General features: G+C 51.5%; 4 protein-coding genes across 4 annotated transcripts; 3 read left to right on the top strand and 1 right to left on the bottom strand.

Moving 5' to 3' along the window:
- The first annotated feature begins 102 nt into the window (after positions 1 to 102).
- Positions 103 to 1020, top strand: LOC131084576 (mas-related G-protein coupled receptor member H-like). The gene is given in 3 exon segments (XM_058026148.1): positions 103 to 494; positions 496 to 937; positions 940 to 1020. Coding segments are annotated over 3 exon segments (915 nt in total).
- Positions 1021 to 2732: 1712 nt separating this feature from the next.
- Positions 2733 to 7789, bottom strand: LOC131084932 (mas-related G-protein coupled receptor member A1-like). The gene is given in 6 exon segments (XM_058026689.1): positions 2733 to 2746; positions 4765 to 4939; positions 4942 to 5189; positions 5192 to 5452; positions 5455 to 5526; positions 7756 to 7789. Coding segments are annotated over 6 exon segments (804 nt in total).
- Positions 7790 to 7914: 125 nt separating this feature from the next.
- Positions 7915 to 8858, top strand: LOC131084575 (proto-oncogene Mas-like). The gene is given in 2 exon segments (XM_058026147.1): positions 7915 to 8032; positions 8035 to 8858. Coding segments are annotated over 2 exon segments (942 nt in total).
- Positions 8859 to 13339: 4481 nt separating this feature from the next.
- LOC131084574 (mas-related G-protein coupled receptor member H-like) lies at positions 13340 to 14260 on the top strand. Its single transcript, XM_058026146.1, has one exon. The coding sequence runs from the start codon at positions 13340 to 13342 to the stop codon at positions 14258 to 14260; it is 921 nt and encodes a 306-aa protein (XP_057882129.1).
- The last annotated feature ends 4812 nt before the right edge of the window (positions 14261 to 19072 follow it).

The raw sequence follows: 19072 nt of genomic DNA, 5'->3' as shown, positions 1-19072 counted from the left end.
GAGGAGCCACATGATCCATTCCTGGATTCTCCAAGCACTGACTGCCCATCCACTCTGACCACAGCCAGGGGACACATCCCACTGCCTGCCCAGTGTCCACCCATGGAGGTGACCACCGTGTCCCCATCTCCTGCCTCACCCACTGAAGGAGATGATCTGTGTGAGACAGATGTCACCAGCGTGGCCATACACAGTGTGACACTGCTCATCTGCCTCTGTGGGCTGGCTGGGAACGGGGCTGTCATCAGCCTCCTCAGCCTGAAAATCAGCCACTCTGGCATCTTTCTCCTGGCTCTAACTGACTTCCTCTTCCTGCTCTTTGCGATCCCCTCTGCTCTCCTCATCCTGGTGGAGGACATATCCTGCTCTCCTGTCTTGCCCTTGATGTACATGAACTTTGTTTTCCAGCTCTCAGTTTTCTCCGGCTACTGGACACTGTACCGGGTGACGGATAGCAGCAACGTGCGATATATGCAAAACTTCTTCAAGCTCTGCTTGTGACCTTCCTCTGCACCTGCTGTGGGTGCTGATCCATGTCCGATACTGGGCTTTCTTTGCTCTCTTCACAGTCATTCCCACAGTAACATTCCTGTGCCCATCACATGAGCAGGAGCACTGCCGGGCAGATCTCATCTCCATATACAGCCTCATCCTGCTCCTCTTTGTTGTACCCATGCTCGTTTCCAGCATAGGTGTTTTCATTAAGGCCAAGTGGGGCTCCCAGCAGCAGCAACCCAAGAGGCGCGACATCATTATCTTCGTAATTGGGCTGTTCACTCTCCTCCTCAGCCTCTGCAATTTCCTGCAGCAGCTCGGTTACATCACTGTGCCATCCCAGGTTCTTTCCCTGCTTGCCTGCATCCACAGCACCATCAAACCCTTCATCGACTTCTTGGCAGGGAGGTGCTGGAGACCCTGCTCCATAAAGTCCCTCAGCAACTCTCCCTCCAGAGGATCTTTGAGGAGGAGAAAGACAAAACTGCATGCAAAAATGATACGACGTGGGACACAGGGGTATGAGTCTGTTGAATCCTCCCACTGCTCTGCTGAGTGACCCCAAGAGAGTGACTGAGGGATTCCTTGGGTCTCCTCATTAACCAATATCCAGAGGATCACCCTCTCCGTGGCTCTGTATTCCTGAAGGTGAAGACAGCAGGGGCATTGCCTTGGGTGATTTTTGTGGGATGCTCTGCAGGGAGCACATTGGAGCATGGCTTTCCTCCTCCCTCCTGGATCCACATGGCTCCAAGCAGTGCAGCTGGGCTCAGTGCTGTTCCCCAGCTCTATTCCCCATGCAGTGACCCTCATGGCCTCGGCCCCAGGGAATGAACTCCATCTTCTCTGGCTCAGCAGATGAGTTCCATGATGTTTTCAGGGAGCTCTTGCCTGCAAAGAATGGGACACCTTAATCCCTGGGGACACACCCAGCATGGGGTGGCAGTGATTTCCCAAATCCCTGCAGGGCTGGTGCCTCTGGATGGCAGGAGAGGGGTTGAGATCACAGGGAGCATCCCTGCTCTTCTGTGCAGCAGAGCCAGCCCTGCATTCCCAGCTGATGGGAAGGGACACCAGGTAGGGCTGCAGAGCTGGGGAGGGACAGCAACATTCCCTTATCCTTTCACTGGGAATGTCTCACATTCTTGAATTCCAGAATTGAATGTCCCTGAGTAAAGTGTAGGGTTGATAGTGAACTCCACTGAACTCCTGTGCCTGTATCCAGAAAGTACATGGAATATGGAAATTCCCATCACCAGATGCTTGGACCAGTTAATTGCACAGAAATTAGGGGGTTATGCTGCTCTTCTGCAGAATGGGGCCATCCATCCTCTGGTTCCCCAGCATCAGTGTCCAGGGAAGCCCTTGAGCACCTCCATCCTGAACCTGGCCACCCTCAGGAGGAGCTGCACAGCCACTCTGCACAGCAGCTCCAGCCACAGTCCAGCCTGTCCTGATCTTTCTCATTCATTAACTACCCCTCCATCAGATTTGGACTCATGGTTTTTCTTTCTTTCCAATGTGGTAGTCCCACCCTCTGAATTTGTTGAATAAACAACAACCAGGCTTCACTGCAGATCCTTTGTTAAACAGTGTCCAAAATGGCTCATTTCCTTCTTTTATCCCATTCTAAAGCCTCTGGCTGGTCTGGGAGCAGGGCAGGTTCCTGTCTCATACCAGAGCCTTTCCTAAGGCACATGCCTGCAATGGTTGGGATGATGTTGGCAATGCCAAGAGCTCCTGATTCCTGCTGGCACAGACCTGGGCAGCAGCCACATCTCTTGCTCAGGGGGAAGTTGTCTCTCCTTTTCCCTCTGCCTTAAATCCAGGGAAAAGCAATGTGCCATTGTGTCATGGACATCTCTTTATGAAAATTCTCTCCTTAGGTTTTTTTTCTTCCTGAGAAGCTGAGAGTCCTCAGGGACAAAATGTAAACAATGTTTATCTGCTGATGTGGAATACAACAGGCGGGTCTGTGATTGGTCTCATGCGTACGTTTGGAATTAATCGCCAATCACAGCCAAGTTGGCTTGGACACAATGTCCAAGCCACAAAACTTTGTTATCATTCTTTCCTTTCTATTCTTAGCTTAGCTAGCTTTCTGAGATGAAACATTTTCTTCTATTCTTTTAGTGTAGTTTTAATGTAATATATATCATAAAATAATAAATCAGCCTTCTGAAATATGGAGTCAAATCCTCGTCTCTTCCTTCAACATAACACCCCTATGAGCACCGTCACACCACTGCTTCTGGAAAGGGAAGTGAGAGTGAAAACCCTGTGTAGAGTCAGGCTTTGGAGACACAAATGAGGTTAAACACTTAAGGAGCATTTATTAACAGAGTTCTTAATAATGAACAGAAGACACAAACTTTGACATCTGAGAGGTTTTTTCTCTCCCTGACTCCCATTTCCTGTCCATTGGAAAGATAAAACTTTCCAAGGTACAACCTCTTATACAGGGAAGAACAACTCAGTCAGGGTGTCCCTCCCAAGGCAAGTGCAGAAGGACCATTATCCTTCCATGTACATTTTTACTTTCCAGCACCTTCCTTATCTCCACTGTCACCCAGGGCACTCACTACCTGAGCTTCCTTTCAAATGAGCAAGACTTCAAAGCAAAAGCTTTCCTGGCTGTCCCTGCCCATGGAAGAAGGAGAGATGGAATGAGATGATCTCTACAGTTCCTTCCAACCTGTCCTGGGTGACCTTATGAGCTGAATTGTATCCCCATTCATCTGTTTAGCCCAGAAATAGATTTTACACATTTCAGACTGGTTCTTGAGCAAAGAGGGGCAGAGCAGATGCAGCAGTTTGTTTCCAGAAGCTGCACTCACTCCTCCCCATTCCTGCTCCCACACCGTGCTGTCTGCAGCACAGACATGCAGCACAGAAATCTCCTTTGCTTTTGGGTTTTTTCAGCTGGCTGAGGCAGAGAAGTTCCCTGGACTGTGATTTTCCTTTTGCTTGGAACTGTTCAAACCTGCTCTGGACTGAAAATCCAGGAGAGCACTGGGAGCTCACACCCGTGGCCCACCGGGGCCAGGGACGCGGCATTTTCCAGCACCAGAGGGATTGATAAGGGACTGAGTGAGCCAAACTACACTCCACAACTAGGACTGTCTGAATTTGCGAACTCTTCAGTGTTGCAGTGTGTTGCAACTTCCTGTTCTACTTCCCAGTCCCTTCCCAGGTGTGGCAATACCCCTCTCCCTTCCCCCTCGCTCCCTTGCTCAGTGAGTTCTGTCAATCAGGCTTAACATTGCAGTAAGGCCATCCTGTGGTTGCTCAAGTTCAAAGGATGCAATTCAGGCCTGAGGTCATTGGCCTGCCTGAGTGTCCCTCGTCCCTTGAGACCCTCCTCCTTTCACCTGGTTGGTGCCTCACCTGTCCCTTCCCTTCCCCCTGTCCCTGGGCTTGAATTGACCAAGGACCATGCGCTCGGGATTCTGTTGGAGCTGTTACCTAAAGATTCAGACGTCTGTGACCATGGAATAAAACTCTGGATATAAACCCTCCGACAGAATCCGCTCTCTTTTCCTTTCCACCATTGCCTGAAGCCTTCGCACCTGAGATAAACTGAGTTTCTACAAGCCTGGACTTGTTTCACTGACCAGCTGCAACCTGCAGCCAGCCAAAGGTGTTTCTGAGGTGAAATACCTCAGTTGCCGCCTTTGGCCAGCAGCAAGGGTCACACAAGCCCAGGAACAATCTACCTGGTAATATTGGGATTCATATTCAACTACTTCAGAACAGCAAGAGATTTTATTGTTTAATATTGTTTTCATCTGTTATGCTTGTGAGTACTGTTCTTGTTAAATAAACAGTTTTTTCCACTTTTCTCGAAGGAAATCTTTTCCTGAACCAGCTGGGAGGGAGAGGCTTCTTGAATTTGTTTACTATATGAAGCTCATTCCGAGGCTTCCTCCCAAATTTACCCTAAACCAACATACAACCCAAACCATTCCAGAAGGATTCCGTGTGTCACCCAACTACTGCCCCAGGCAGGAGTTCCCCTGCTGCACACAGCACCAGCCTGACAGAGCTCAAGGAACATTCGGACATTGCTATCAGGAACAGGCTGGGATTGTTGAGATGTCCTGTGAAGGGCCAGGAGCTCAACTCCATGATGCATGCAGCTCAAGTCGCACTCTATATTGTGATGACTCTGTTTCATGATTATTTCACCTGATGATGACTCCCCTGTGTTGTCCCTATGCCCTGGCTCTGGCACAAAAGCCTCAAAAGGCCTCTGCAAGGCAGCACTACCAGAGGGAGTGAATTCCTTTGCACAGCTCCCAGCCAGGCAGTCAATCAGAGGGAGGGCACTGCTCTGGGCACAGGTGAGCAGGAGAGAGGGGGTGGGGGCAAAGACAGAGAAGTCAAACGCCTTCAGCAAGAGCCAGTGCCCAAAATCAGCAGTGAAGAAGGGGAAGGAGATGACAGGAGCAGCAGGAGCAGGGCACAGAGCTTCCCTGGGAGCTGTTTCCATGAGCAGCACAGGAGCCTGGCCAGCAGGGCCAGAGCAGAACAGGGCAGGCTGAGCACTGAGAAGGGGCAGCTCAGCACCAAGGCCATGGGCACCAAAGGGCAGCAATGGAGGGTGGCAGTGAGCAGGAAGGAGAGCAGCCAGAGCAGGGCACACAGGAGCACCGGGAAGCACTGGGAGCAGGGGCAGGGCCAGCAGGACACGGGAGGACAAACAGAGCTGTGACAGCACTGAGGGCTGTCAGAGAGGAGACAGCAGCAGTGAAAGCCAAGAGGATGGGGACCTTCAGCCCAGCTGTCACAGCCCACGAGCCCAGCTGGTGGCAGAAGCTCTCTGGGACAGAAAAAATCCCCGGGGTGATGGTGATGGAAAGCAGGAAGGTGGAGCCAGCCATGGCCAGGCTGAGCACACAGGGGGTGATGGGGTTCCTGTGGATGCAGAAGCTGAGGAGCCAGAGCACAGCCCCCTTCCCACCATCCCACACAGGCACAGCAGCAGCAGCAGCAGCAGCGGGACAGGCACTTTGCTCCACTTGCTTCCCACTGACAGAGGGTGGAATCAGATTGGATATTGGGAAGAAATCTGTCCCTGTGAGGGTGCTGAGGCCCTGGCACAGGTTGCCCAGAGGGGTGGGGTAAGGTAAAAACAAACACAAGTGCTCGCAAACCCGAGGAGGAGGAGGATGAGTTCCAATGAAGGGCTGGAAAGGGGATCACCACACCCGAAAACCTGGTGATAAGTTTCATTGCATCATCAAGGGGATGGGCAGTAATTAGGGTGGGTTTCAAGTGCTGCTGACCTGGCTGCAAGCAACTGACTGCTGTCCTTCCCTTAGGCTGTGGAGCCTGCATTGCAGTGACAGAAATGGGAGTTCTCAGCTCAGTTTGCTTTCTGGGGGCCAGGGAACGTTTTGGCAATGATCCCGGACCTCTTCCCGGAATGGGAGTTGTTTCTGAGAAGCACCCAGATGCTGCCACAGTGCTGTGAGCACTTCCAGTACTGCAAGCAGCATTCCAGTGCTACCAGCCCCACCAGCAGCTCTATGCCGCTGGAGGGACAGTGACCTGTCTGGGTTGAGAAATGAGGAATGGTAGAAACCTGCTGAGAGAGGGAAAGCATTTGGAGAATGTCCCATTTGGAAAAGAGATTCTAATCAGGAAGAAATGAGGAGCCATTCAATGAAATCTGCATATCAAGCTACTTCCTCTATGGCAGGTAAAAGTTCAAGACAAATAACTGTCAGGAACGTAAATTCTGACATAACCAAAGATTTAATTTCTGACTTTCCCGACGAGCCTTGCGAAATACCGGCAGCACAGGGCACACAGAGGAGCCAGCAGGACGGGAATGGGGAGCTCGTGGTGATCTGGGCACTTTCTCCTTCATGTCCCTGACCTGGCAGGAGCCGCTTTAGGACATGGATCCCAAAGGAGCAAGAGGGACCAGGAAGCACCGCTGATCTGCACAGACCCCTTTGCCTGCTGCTGCCCCGCAGGGAACAACAGGTCAGTGGAACGTTTGCCTTCCTCCCTACCCCACCTTCCTCTCCTGCAGCAGCTGCTCTGTTCCTGACACCCTCTCCTGGTTACCCCAGGGCCCTCCCCAGATCCTCTCTTTTCTCTTGTGCATGTTGTCTGTATCCTAATACTAAAATGGGCCAGAACAAAACTTTCTAACACAGTTCAAAGCATGAAGAAGCAGGAATTCTTTACCTGCACGGGACAGAGAGGGATCTCTCCTTGTCTTTTGTGTATGGTGAGACTTTACAACAGGGTATTAATCCATTAGGACCACATGTAGGCATTAGAATTTTTTCTTTTCTACTGCAAAAACATTTATTTCCTAGAACTCATTTCCATGCATCCAACTCCTCCTGCAAGTCCTTTTATGATCCTGACGGTTCATTCAGAGGGGTCTCTCTGGTGGTCATATTCAATTAATGCTGCCATATTAAAGGTGCCCTTGCCTTGAACTTTTCCTCTGGCCATGCTTCCTGTTCCAGAATTTGCCCCCAAATCACTGCAGGCCTCCTTATCTGTTTCTGCACTGGTTCCTGCCACGTTTGCCATCCTGTGTGCCAGCCTGCACATCCTGGGAGAAACAATCCCCCACTTCCTAAAATTTTTAAAGATTTATTAAACCTTAACAAAAAATGCAACAAAAGGACTAAATAAGGAGAACCAGGCCTGGGAGCTTCCCTCATGGCTGCCAAGCACGTGGCTGGCTGATCTTCAAGATGGATGCTTCACCTTTGATACCCCGGGGGTTGCATCAGCTAAACCTGGCCCCTCCCAAAGTCTGTCAGTCAGCCCTTCTTTGTGTTTATTGCTGGAGCCTGCTTTCTTGCAGCTTGACTGGAGGGTCAGGTGTTCTCATGCTGCACCTCTTCCCCCCCAGCAACAAGCTTTTGTACAGCCCTTCTTTCCACCTGTTCTAGATGACTCAGGCTCTCTGATGGCAACAGTACAGAGGGGAGAGAAGGGGACTATGGGGAGAAGAGGGGACATCTGAACAACAGACTGCAGTAACTTACATCAATCAAGCTTCTCTTAATATTCACACCGTATTCATCCCTAAACTGTGACAGCCAATCATCCCATTATCCATCTATAACATATCCTTTTAAAATTTTGGCTACTTTGCTTTTAAAGAACTTCAGACAAACTGAAAATGTTCATTTTATGTGTTATTTATCAGCCTTCAGCTGAACAGCCCATCCCTTCCGGCTCCCTCTCCCACCCCACAATTTCCACCGCCATCCTCCCCTGTACATCTCACTCCTCCCCAGTACTCCTTCTCCCCCATCCTTCCCGCTTCAGGGAGCTGCTGAGGAGCCACATGGTCCATCCCTGCATTCTCCAAGCACTGACTGCCCAGCCACTCTGACCACAGCCAGGGGCCGCATCCCACTGCCTGCCCAGCTTCCATCCATGTGGATGAGCATAGTGTCCCAACCTGCCATCTCACCCAACGAAGGGCATGATCTGTGTGAGACAGATGTCCCCAGCATGGCCACACACAGTGTGACACTGCTCATCTGCCTCTGTGGGTGGCTGGGAACGGGGCTGTGCTCTGGGTCCTCAGGATCCGCATCCACAGGGACACCATGAAACCCATCACTGCCTACGTCCTTGACCTGGCCATCATCAACTTCCTCTTCCTCATCTTCATGGTCCCCTCCACTCTGCTCTTCCTGCAGGAGCATTTCTCCTGCTCCTCCATCATGTCCCCACCATCCATACGCTTCCTTTTCCTCCTCTTCCCGATGTTCCACAGCGTAGGGCTGTACCGGCTGACAGCCATCAGCATCGAGAGGGGCAGGTCCATGCTCTGCTCACCTGGGCTCTTCTGCCACCTTCTCCAGGGCCTCTCATGGGTGGTGGTCAGTGCCGTGCTCTGGGCCCTTTCCATCACTGCCATCGCTGCCATTTCTGCGGTGAATTCCCTGTGCCAGTCACAGGAACACAATCTCTGCCGCGGGGCTCTCATCTCCCTGTACATCCTCAACTTCCTTGTCTTTGCTCCATCCATGGTCATTTCCAGCACAATCCTCGTCATTCACTTCAAGGGCAGCTCCCAGCAGCAGCAATCCAAGAGGCTTGACATCATTGTCTTCCTCACTGTGCTCCTCACTCTCCCCCTCAGTCTCTGGAATTTCCTGCAGCAGCTCGGCTACACCACTGTGTCCCCCCAGGTTGTTCTCCTGTTTGCCTGCATGCACAGCAGCATCAGCCCCTTCATCTACATCTCAGTAACAAAGTGCTGGAGGTGCTGCTCCATGGGGTCCCTCAGGGAGTGCCTCCAGAAGGTGTTTGAGGAGCCAGAAAGGAGCACTGCCCCCAGTAATGATGCCACCATGGACAGGGGGGTCTGAGTCTGTTGAACCCTTCAAGTGCCCCCATGCAGAATCATGGAACAGTGGCTGAAGGTTTCCTTGAGCCATCAGATTACTAAATATCTATGGCGTTTTATGGCATTACCCTCTTGCTCTTATTCCTGCAGGAAAAGGGAGCAGGGGCATTTGCCAAGGGCCACGTGGGAGGCATGCTCTGCACAGAGCACATTGGAGCATGGATTTGCTCCTCCTTCACACGTCCTAGGGCACTGTTTCCCAAATGCATCCTTCCCAACACGGCTGTGACCCCAAAATTCCCCCTGCCCCCTGGTTCCTGCATCCCACTGAGGTCTGATATCAATGAACAGCACCATGAACCCTGAGCTGCCTTTGCCCCCTCTGCCAGCGCTTCCCGGCTTCCTCTGGCTGCTGCTGCCAGCCGGGAATGTGGCTGGAGGGAAGGGGACAGAGAGGTAGTTAGCCAGGAATTCTGTGACTGTTTTGAAATTTCTGTAATGAACTATGTTTAATTAGTCAAGGCTTATTGGACTGTGGTTTTTTAGCTGGTTTTGATTTAGATCTGTATTGGCTGAGTGTCAGTAGAAAACTTTGTCAGTGTATACCCCATAGAGAACTTACTCAATAGATGGAGAAAAAAACTCAATAAAGTACTTTTAATGGTTATCATATAACTAGAAAAAATTGGATGTCATAGAATAAGAATGATATCGTGAGAAGGTTAGGATTTCAAAGGCCTATGCATACCAAAAGATGTAATGAAAAAATTGCAAGACATAAATTGCAATGGCAGTAAGAGAGCCATATCCGAGTCGTGTACGTTACATTTAAAATGTTGTTTACTGGAAAAAATACAGCTTATCCATTTAACTAAGATAGATGGCATATTCTTGTACTAATTAAACGAAACAAAACACCTATACCATGACATAAGAAATTGGGACCGCATTTGGGAGTATCCATAAAAAATCCTGGAATAAACATGCCTGAAATGTGTTTTTTCTTTAAAGCTGTCTGTGGCAAATATATTTCCAATATGTTCACAATTTAGACTCAAAATCATTATTAGTCTAACACGCATTTCCTGTTAGACTTCCACAACTTGGTGACAGAGGGGACACAGCCATGGCTTGTGCTCCCTGCAGCAACCATGATCCCCAGTGCCAGAGCTGGGCTGGCACAGACAGGATGGCCAAGGGGCTCAGCATTCCCCACCCTGAGTGCTCTGTGAGTGTCACAGCAGAGATCTCCTCAAAGATCTTTAATTTTTAATTTTGTGAGCCAGGTGCAAATGTGTCTCTGCCTTCAGAAATTCTTCCTCTCCACTGCCTTCAGCTGCTCCCTCAGCAGGCTCAGGTGGTGCGGCAGCAAGGGGAGGAGGAGGCCGTGATCCTCAGCACAGCCACCCCCTTCCAGGAGCAGGGTGACACCTGTGTTTGTCACCATGGGCTCCACGGGGCATCTACCCCCTCCCTGGGGCGTCCCTGAGGTCACCAGCCCCATCACACCCCACACCTTCTCTCCAGCCCCACCACACCCCACACCTTCTCCCCAGCCCCACCACACCCCACACCTTCCAACCACATCTTCCCAGCAGCTCCATCATGTCCCAAACCTCCCACACCACCCTCCCATCCCACTCCCCATGCAGCCCACCCACCTCCCGTCCTTCCCATCCCTCCCAGCCCCGGGCCTCAGGCTCCACTCCCTCCCCACGGGCTGCTCACCCCAGCCTGCCCCGGAAGGCTTTGGGGCCGTCTTTCTCTTGGACATGCCCCTCCCCAGCTCCATCCCTGCTCTCCAGCCCCCCAACCTCCTCTGGACACAAACAAGAGGCACTACAGGGATGGCTCCACTGCTCTTCATTGGGCTGCAGAAGCATGGAATTGCCAGGAGGAGCAGAAACACTGCTGGGGCTCCTGAGTGGGGCAGGAGAGGAGCGGGGCTGTCTGGAGGGGAAGGCAGCCTGGAGGGAATTTCTAGAGGATGTCAGAGGGGGCATGATGCCTTAGGATTTTAGCCTTTCTGTTTTTCATATCCTGTACTGCATTAATGCATAACTGTAAGCTCCATGGAATGTGTTAGTTAACTGTCTTCACAATTGGTCAGACAAAACAATCCCTCTAGGCCTGAAATTCAAGGACACTCTACTGGCTCACGCCAAGAAAAGTACAGACAAAAGTGAATTGGGGGGAGCAAACTGGGGCTAAATGACTTCATTACCTGAAGCTGTAATTGGAGGATTAACCCCTGATTTGTAAATGGACCAAACTTATATCTGTCTGAAAAACTCATGGCCATTGTCCATTTTGGGTGCAACCCCTCTCGGAGGCTTTGAGAGCCCAAGGTGAACCTTTTGAAGGCCTTTCATCAAAGCCTCCTTTTATTCTCTTCACCTGCTCTGGCCTCTGTTCCAGGGAGCCAGCCCAAGGCATCAGGCAGACAGGGGCTGGAGGGGGCAGGAGGGCTCTGGGTGCCACCAATGCCAAATCTCCCACTGGAGAGCAGCAGAGCCCAACAGGCCACACCTGCAGCCAGGGAGAGGCCAGGGACTGGGAACCCATCGGGATGGGATGGGATGGGATGGGATGGGATGGGATGGGATGGGATGGGATGGGATGGGATGGGATGGGATGGGATGGGATGGGATGGGATGAGATGGGATGTGATGGGATGGCATGGGATGGGATGAGGAGTGCGGCAGAGATGGTGATGATGAGTGATACCAAAATCAGTCAGAATAAATTCCTAGCACCAACTAATGCTGTTATTAGTGAAATATTTGGCAGCAGGACATGCAGAAGGATCTCTCCTTATTTTTGTGTGTGTTTGAGACTTTACAACAGTGCTTTTATCCACTATACACATACACAGACATTAAAACCATATTTTAACCATACACAGACATTAAAAAGTTTTTTATCTGGGACATTAACACCATCTTCCTAGAACTCATTTCCATGCACTCTCTTCCTTCTGGAAGTCCTCCTATGGCCCTGGACCTTCATTGAGAGGAGTCCCTGGTGTTTGTATTCACTGAGTGCTCTGATATTAAAGGTGACCTTTGAACTTTTCCTTTGTCCGTGAACTGTTGCTTCTTGTTACAGAACTTTCCCTAAAACCTTTGCAGGCATCCAAATCTGTTTCTGCACTGGCTCCAGCCACTATTACCATCCTGTGTTCTCCTGAGAAGCACATTGGAGCTGGGCTTTCCTCCTTCCTCCTGGGTCCTAGAACGCTAAAGCCGGGAGGAGCAGAGACAGGGTTCTGAGTTGGAGTGGGGTAGGATCATGGTATTGCTGGGGGAAAAGGGGGCTTTGGGAGGATCTGGGGTGTTGTAGGTGGCTTCAGAGGGGTCAGGAGAGGGTCAGAGGGAATTGGAAGGGGTCTGGATCCCAGCAGTCCCAGAGGAAAACAGAGCCTGATGGGCCACACTCAGACTGGGGGAGCAGCAGCTGTCTGGGAAAGCTGTGGGATGTGATAGGATGGGGTGAGGATGGAGAGCAGGGTGGGGATGGGAAGCAAAGATGAGCATGGGATGGGGATAGAATTGGGAGCAGCTCAGCTCTGCTTCCATGGGCCAGGCCATGTTTTGGCCATGATCATGGAGCGCTATTCCCAGATTGGGAATTTCTTCTGGAAAGCACCCAGCTGCCTCACCTGCACTGCCAGCATTCCAGTGCTGCTGGTACCACCAGCATCCCTGTCCCGCTGGAGGGAACATGACATCTCAAGGAAGAGAAATGAGGAATGGTAGAAACCTGTTGGGAGAAGGAAGGATGTCAGAGAATGGATCTTCTCCTGGGAAGTACAGTTTCCTAGGAGGAGGAATTGCACAGCCATTCACAAAGTCCATTTGACAAAAAATGAAAAAAAATCAAGATCAGTAACCCCACAGCTGTGGAACTCTTACATAGCCAAAGTTGCAAAACCACTTCTAACTGCCCTGTTGAACCCACTGAGTTAGGGGAGCAACACCAGGACAGGGAAAAGAGAGGAGCCAGCAGGATGGGATTCGGGAGCTCCTGGTGATCTGGGCACTTTCTCCTTCATGTCCCTGACCTGGCAGGAGCCGCTTTAGGACACGGATCCCAAAGGAGCAAGAGGGACCAGGAAGCGCCGCTGATCTGCACAGAGCCCTTTGCCTGCTGCTGCCCCACAGGGAACAGGTCAGTGGAATGTTTGCCTTCCTCCCTACTCCACCTTCCTCTCCTGCAGCAGCTGCTCTGTTCCTGACACCCTCTCCCAGTGACCCCAGTGCCCTCCCCAGCTCCCCCTCCTCTGCCCTGTGTCTGAACAGCCCAACACTCCCACCTCTGTCTCCCAACAATTTTCACTGCCCTCCTCCCCTGCACATCTCACTCCTCCCCACTGAATCCTTCCCACTGCAGGGAGCTGCTGAGGAGCCACATGGTCCATCCCTGGATTCTCCAAGCACTCACTGCCCATCCACTCTGACCACAGCCAGGGGCCACATCCCACTGCCTGCCCAGCGTCCATCCATGGAGGTGACCACCGTGTCCCGATCTCCTGCCTCACCCGCTGAAGGAGATGATCTCTGTGAGACAGATGTTGCCAGCGTGGCCATACACACTGTGACCCTGCTCATCTGCCTCTGTGGGCTGGCTGGGAATGGGGCTGTCATTGGCCTCCTCAGAATGAAAAGCCGTAACTACGGCATGTTTGATGTGGCTGTTGCCGATTTCCTCTTCCTCCTCTTTGCAGTCACCTCCACCCTCGTCTTCCTGGTGGAGGACGTGTCCTGCTCTCCTATCTTGCCCCCGCTGTACCTGAATTTCCTTTTCCAGCTCTCAGTGGTCTCCTGTTACTGGGGGCTGTACTGGCTGATGCCCAGGAGCAATGTGCTGTTAATGGATAAGCTCTGCAAGCTCTGCTGCCACTGGGAGCTTCCTCTGCACCTGTTGTGGGTGGTGGAAAGTGTCCAATACTGGGCCTTCTTTGCTCTCTTCACTATCATTCCCACAGTGACATTCCTGTGCCCATCACATGTGCAGGAGCACTGCCGGGCAGCTCTCATCTCCATGTACACCCTCGTCCTGCTACTCTTTCTAGCACCCGTGTTGATTTCCAACACAATTGATTTGATTAATACCAAACGAGGCTCCCAGCAGCAGCAACCCAAGAGCCATGACATCGTTATTGTCATCACTGTGCTCTTCACTCTCATCCTCAGCCTCTGCAATTTCCTGCAGCAGATCGGTTCCGTCACTCTGTCCTCAGAGGTTGTTTTCCTGCTCACCTGCATCCACAACAGCATCAAACCCTTCATCTGCTTCTTGGTAGGGAGGTGCAGGAGGCCCTGCTCCATGCAGTCTCTCCGGCTCTCCCTCCAGAGGGTCTTTGAGGAGCCAAAAGGAAAAACTGACCCCAGCGATGATACCACCAGAGACACAGTGCTCTGAGCCTGCTGATCCCTTCCATTGCTCTGCTGAAAGATGCCAGGAGAGTGGCTGAAGATTTCTTTGAGCCTCCTGAAGAATAAATATCCATAGGATCACACTCCGCATGGTGCTGTATTCCTGCAGGAGAAGGGAGCAGGGGCATTGCCTTGGGTGATTTTTGTGGGATGCTCTGCAGGGAGCACATTGGAGCATGGCTTCCCTCCTCCCTCCTGGATCCACATGGCTCCAAGCAGTGCAGCTGGGCTCAGTGCTGCTCCCCAGCTCGATTCCCCATGGAATGACCCTCATGGCCTCGGCCCCAGGGAATGAACTCCATCTCCTTTGGCTCAGCAGATGAGTTCCATGGTGTTTTCATCAGGGAAATCTTGCCTGCAAAGAATGGGACACCTTAATCCCTGGGGACATACCCAGGACAGGGTGGCAGTGATTCCCCAAATCCCTGCAGGGCTGGTGCCTCTGGATGGCAGGAGAGGGGTTGGCATCACAGGGAGCATCCTTCCCCTTCTGTCCAGCAGAACCGGCTCTGCATTCCCAGCTGATGGGAAGGGACACCAGGTAGGGCTGCAGAGCTGGGGAGGGACAGCAACATTCCCTTATCCTTTCAGTGGGGATTTGTCACATTTTTCAATTCCAGAATTGAATCCTTCTGACGAAACTGCAGGGTCGATAGCAAACTCCACTGAACTCCTGTGCCTGTGTCCATAAAGTACACGGAACATGGAAATTCCCATCGCCAGATGCTTGGACCATTGAATTGCACAGAAATTAGGGGTTATGCTGCTCTTCTGCAGAATGGGGCCATCCATCCTCTGGTTCCCCAGCATCAGTGTCCAGGGAAGCCCTTGAGCACCTCCATCCTGAACCTGGCCACCCTCAGGAGGAGCTGCACAGCCACTCTGCACAGCAGCTCCAGCCACATTCCAGCCTCTCCTGATCTTTGTCATTCTGTAACTACCCCCAATCAGATTTGCATTCATGGTTTTTGTTTCTTTCCACTGTGGGAGTTCCAACCTCTGAATTTATTGAATAAACCAAATCCCGGCTGCACTGCAGGGCCTGTCTCTGTTAAACAGTGTCCAAAATGGCTCATTTCCTTCTTTTATCCCATTCTAAAGCCTCTGGCTGTTCTGGGAGCAGGGCAGGTTCCTGTCTCATACCAGAGCCCTTCCTAAGGCACGTGCCTGCAATGCTTGGGATGATGTTGGCAATGCCAAGAGCTCCTGATTCCTGGTGGGAGAGACCTGGGCAGCAGCCACATCTCTTGCTCAGGGGGAAGTTGTCCCTCCTTTTCCCACTGCCTTAAATCCAGGGGAAAGCAACGTGCCACTGCTTCTGGAAAGGGAGTGAGAGTGAAAGGTTTGTGTGGTGAGTCAGGCTTTGGACATACACATGAGGGAGAGACAGTTGGACATCTGAGAAGGTTTTTCTCTCTCTGTCTCCCATTTTCCTGTTAATTGGAAAGACAACACTTTCCAAGGTGCAACCTCTTTTCCAGGGATGAACTATTCAGCCAGGGAATTTCTCCGAAGGCAAGTGCAGGAGGATCATGATCCTCCAATGTACATTTTCTACTTCCCAGTCACCCAGGTCACTCCCCAGCTGAGCTTCCTTTCAAAAGAGCAACGATTTCAAACATACGTTTTCCTGGATGTCCCTGACCATGGTAGAGGAGAGATGGAATGAGATGATCTCTAAAGTTCCTTCTAACCCAAACAATTCCATAAGGATTCCTGACATCAGTCTGCATCCAGCCCAGCCAAGAGTTCTCCTTCTGCACTCAGCAGAAGCCTGACAGAGTTCAAGGAGCATTTGGACAATGCTCTCAGGCACAGGCTGGGATTGTTGGGATGTCCTGTGCAGGGCCAGGAGCTCAACTCCATGCTGCTTGTGGCTCCCTTCCAACTCTGGGTTAGAGTAGCTCTATTTCATGATGGTTCTCTTTCATGATGATTCCACTTGATGATGACTCCCAGGTGTTGTCCCTATTCTGTAGGCACATGCTCAATAGACCTCTGCAATGCAACAATTACAGAAGAGGTGAATTTCTTTGTGTGACTGCCAGGCTCCAGCTGCTGTCCCTGGGCCGGGATCTGCAGGAGGTTCCCTGGAATGGTCCCTAGGGAAAGGGGAGCGCAGCCCGCGGGCTGAGCCCGAGCAGCGTCCGGCGCGGGCTCTGTCCCAGCTCCTGCCACAGCCCCTGCTCTCCGTGCTGCCTCGTGTTCTCCAGGGCTCTCACACACAGGCAGCTGCCTCAGAGCCTGCCACGGGCTCAGGGCTCTGCTCCTCAGCTGCTCTTCACTCTGCCCAGGAAATGAGCAACGGGAGAGAGCCTCAGCAACCACACCTGTGCCCAGAGCACTTGGGCTCCATCTCAGCTTCTATTCTATTTTATAGCAACCTCAATCCCAAAATCTTGTCTTTTGAACTGCCTGAACTTGTCCCCTCTCATTCTTGAGGTGGATCCTTAGGGCCCTGTAATACAAATGCTCATTAAACTTTGATTTCTGGTTCAAATCTAGTTTTCCTCCTTGTATACTGCAAGTTCAGTGGTATTTCACCTTCACCATACAGTTTCCAAGAGGATTCATACAATAATAAATTCTGTGCATGAGCTGGAGCACTGGCACAGAGCAGAGGGATGATTTAGGAATGCAGCCAGGTCATTTCTTCTGAGAAGAGGCAAATCAGTGCTACTCCCGTGGTATTGGAATGTTGGGGGACACAAGACAGATGATGGACTTTGGACCTGGTTAACATAAGAGTTTGATAACAGGATGCCTTGGCAAAAGCAAACAGAACTTTGAAAATCAGACCTAGATTGCAAAAAGAATAAATCAGTCAGGTTTACCGGAAAAAGAAAATCCCATTAAACTCTGCAAGCAAGAGATGTTGTTATACACAAAAGGTTGTGTATGTGATTTTAACCTAATCATTGTAGTACACATCACTAGTCTCCCTGAAATAGTATATAAACATTTGTATCCCACAATAAAATCTGATTCTGATTGCCAAGTCAGTCTCCCTATCTCTCTGCATTGACAACACAGTGGCTTTAATCCTTGGAACGTTGCAGGTTTCCTCTGAGTCATCTTCTACACTCCCTTGGCAGTCAGACAGCAGCCTACAGTGAATTCAAGGAATTCCTAGAAAGCTGAGGTGAGATGATTCCTACCCAGGCTGACATGTGCCTCAGGGATCTGGGATGCTCCTCATGGAAACTGCTGGCCCTGGGACCAGAACTGTCACCTCTCTTCCCTGCTGACACCGTGTTTGTGTCCCCAGCTATGGAATCTCACATCCCCTCACCAGCCCAATCCTTTCAAGGGCAAACACTTCATGATCCAGGAGCTGATGGGGCTCTAGAACCAGTGTACAGGCATTTTGGACAAGGGCATGGAGTGACAGGACAAGGGGGAATGGCTTCCCACTGACAGACGGTGGGGTCAGATTGGATATTGGGAAGAAATCCTTCCCTGTGAGGGTGGTGAGGCCCTGGCACAGGTTGCCCAGAGAGGCTGTGGCTGTCCCTGGATCCCTGAAAGTCGCCAAGGCCAGGCTGGATGTGGTTTGGAGCAATCTGGTATAGTGGCAGTTATGTCTGCTTGCATAGGGACAGTCTGGGATCAGGTGTCACAAACGACCCCAAGTGTTCCCAGGACTGAGGAGGAGCAGGAGCAGCTCTGGTGAAGGGCTGGCAGGGAGTTCACAGCACCCTGGTCCTGATAGCTTTCATTGCATCATCAAGGGGATTGGCAGTAATTAGGGTGGGCTCCAAGTGCTGATAGCCTGGCTGCAAGCAACTGAGTGCTGTCCTTCCCTTGGGCTCTGTGAGCCTGGGGTAGAATGCAAAAATGGGAATTCTTGCCTCAGTTTTGCTTCTTTGGGCAAAGGGGTAGTTTTGGCAATGGTTCTGGAGCTCTTCCCAGAATGGGAGCAGTTTCTGAAAAGCAGCCAGACTCTTCACCAGCACTGCCAGCACTGCCAGCAGCATTCCACTGCCACCAGCACCACCAGCATCCCTCTGCTGCTGGAGGGACAATGACACCTCAGGGGAGAGAAATGAGGAATGGTAGAGAGAAGGCAGTTGGAGAATGGGTCATTCTGCAGGGAAGGAGTGTTTCCAATCAGAAGAAATAGTGGAGCCATTTGCAAAGTCCTTCATGTGGACTTTTGACAAAAGCCAATTTCTTTGTGGCGAAGAAAAAAAAAATCAAGATAAATAACTCCGAGGGAGTGGAGCTCTGATGTAGCTGAAGTTGTAAAACAACTTCCACCTGCCCTATGACCCCATTGAGTCTTGGGGAGCAGCATGAGGACAGGGCACAGAGAGGAGCCAGCAGGACAGGAATGGGGAGCTCCTGGTGATCTGGGCACTTTCTCCTTCATGTCCCTGACCTGGCAGGAGCCGCTTTAGGACATGGATCCCAAAGGAGCAAGAGGGACCAGGAAGCACCGCTGATCTGCACAGACCCCTTTGCCTGCTGCTGCCCCACAGGGAACAGGTCAGTGGAATGTTTGCCTTCCTCCCTGCCCCACCTTCCTCTCCTGCAGCAGCTGCTCTGTTCCTGACACCCTCTCCTGGTGACTGCAGGGCCCTCCCCAGCTCCCCCCTCCTCTGTCCTGTACTTCCCTACTGCATCCCCTACAGAACAACCCGACACTCCAACCTCACTCCTCCCCACTGAATCCTTCTCACTGCAGGGAGCTGCTGAGGAGCCATATGGTCCATCCCTGGATTCTCCAAGCACTGACTGCCCATCCACTCTGACCACAGCCAGGGGCCACATCCCACTGCATGCCCAGCGTCCATCC

The sequence above is a fragment of the Melospiza georgiana genome, chromosome 6 (genome assembly GCF_028018845.1).
Source record: "Melospiza georgiana isolate bMelGeo1 chromosome 6, bMelGeo1.pri, whole genome shotgun sequence".
Classification (NCBI taxonomy): domain Eukaryota; kingdom Metazoa; phylum Chordata; class Aves; order Passeriformes; family Passerellidae; genus Melospiza; species Melospiza georgiana.
This window is presented reverse-complemented; position numbering and strand designations above follow the sequence as displayed.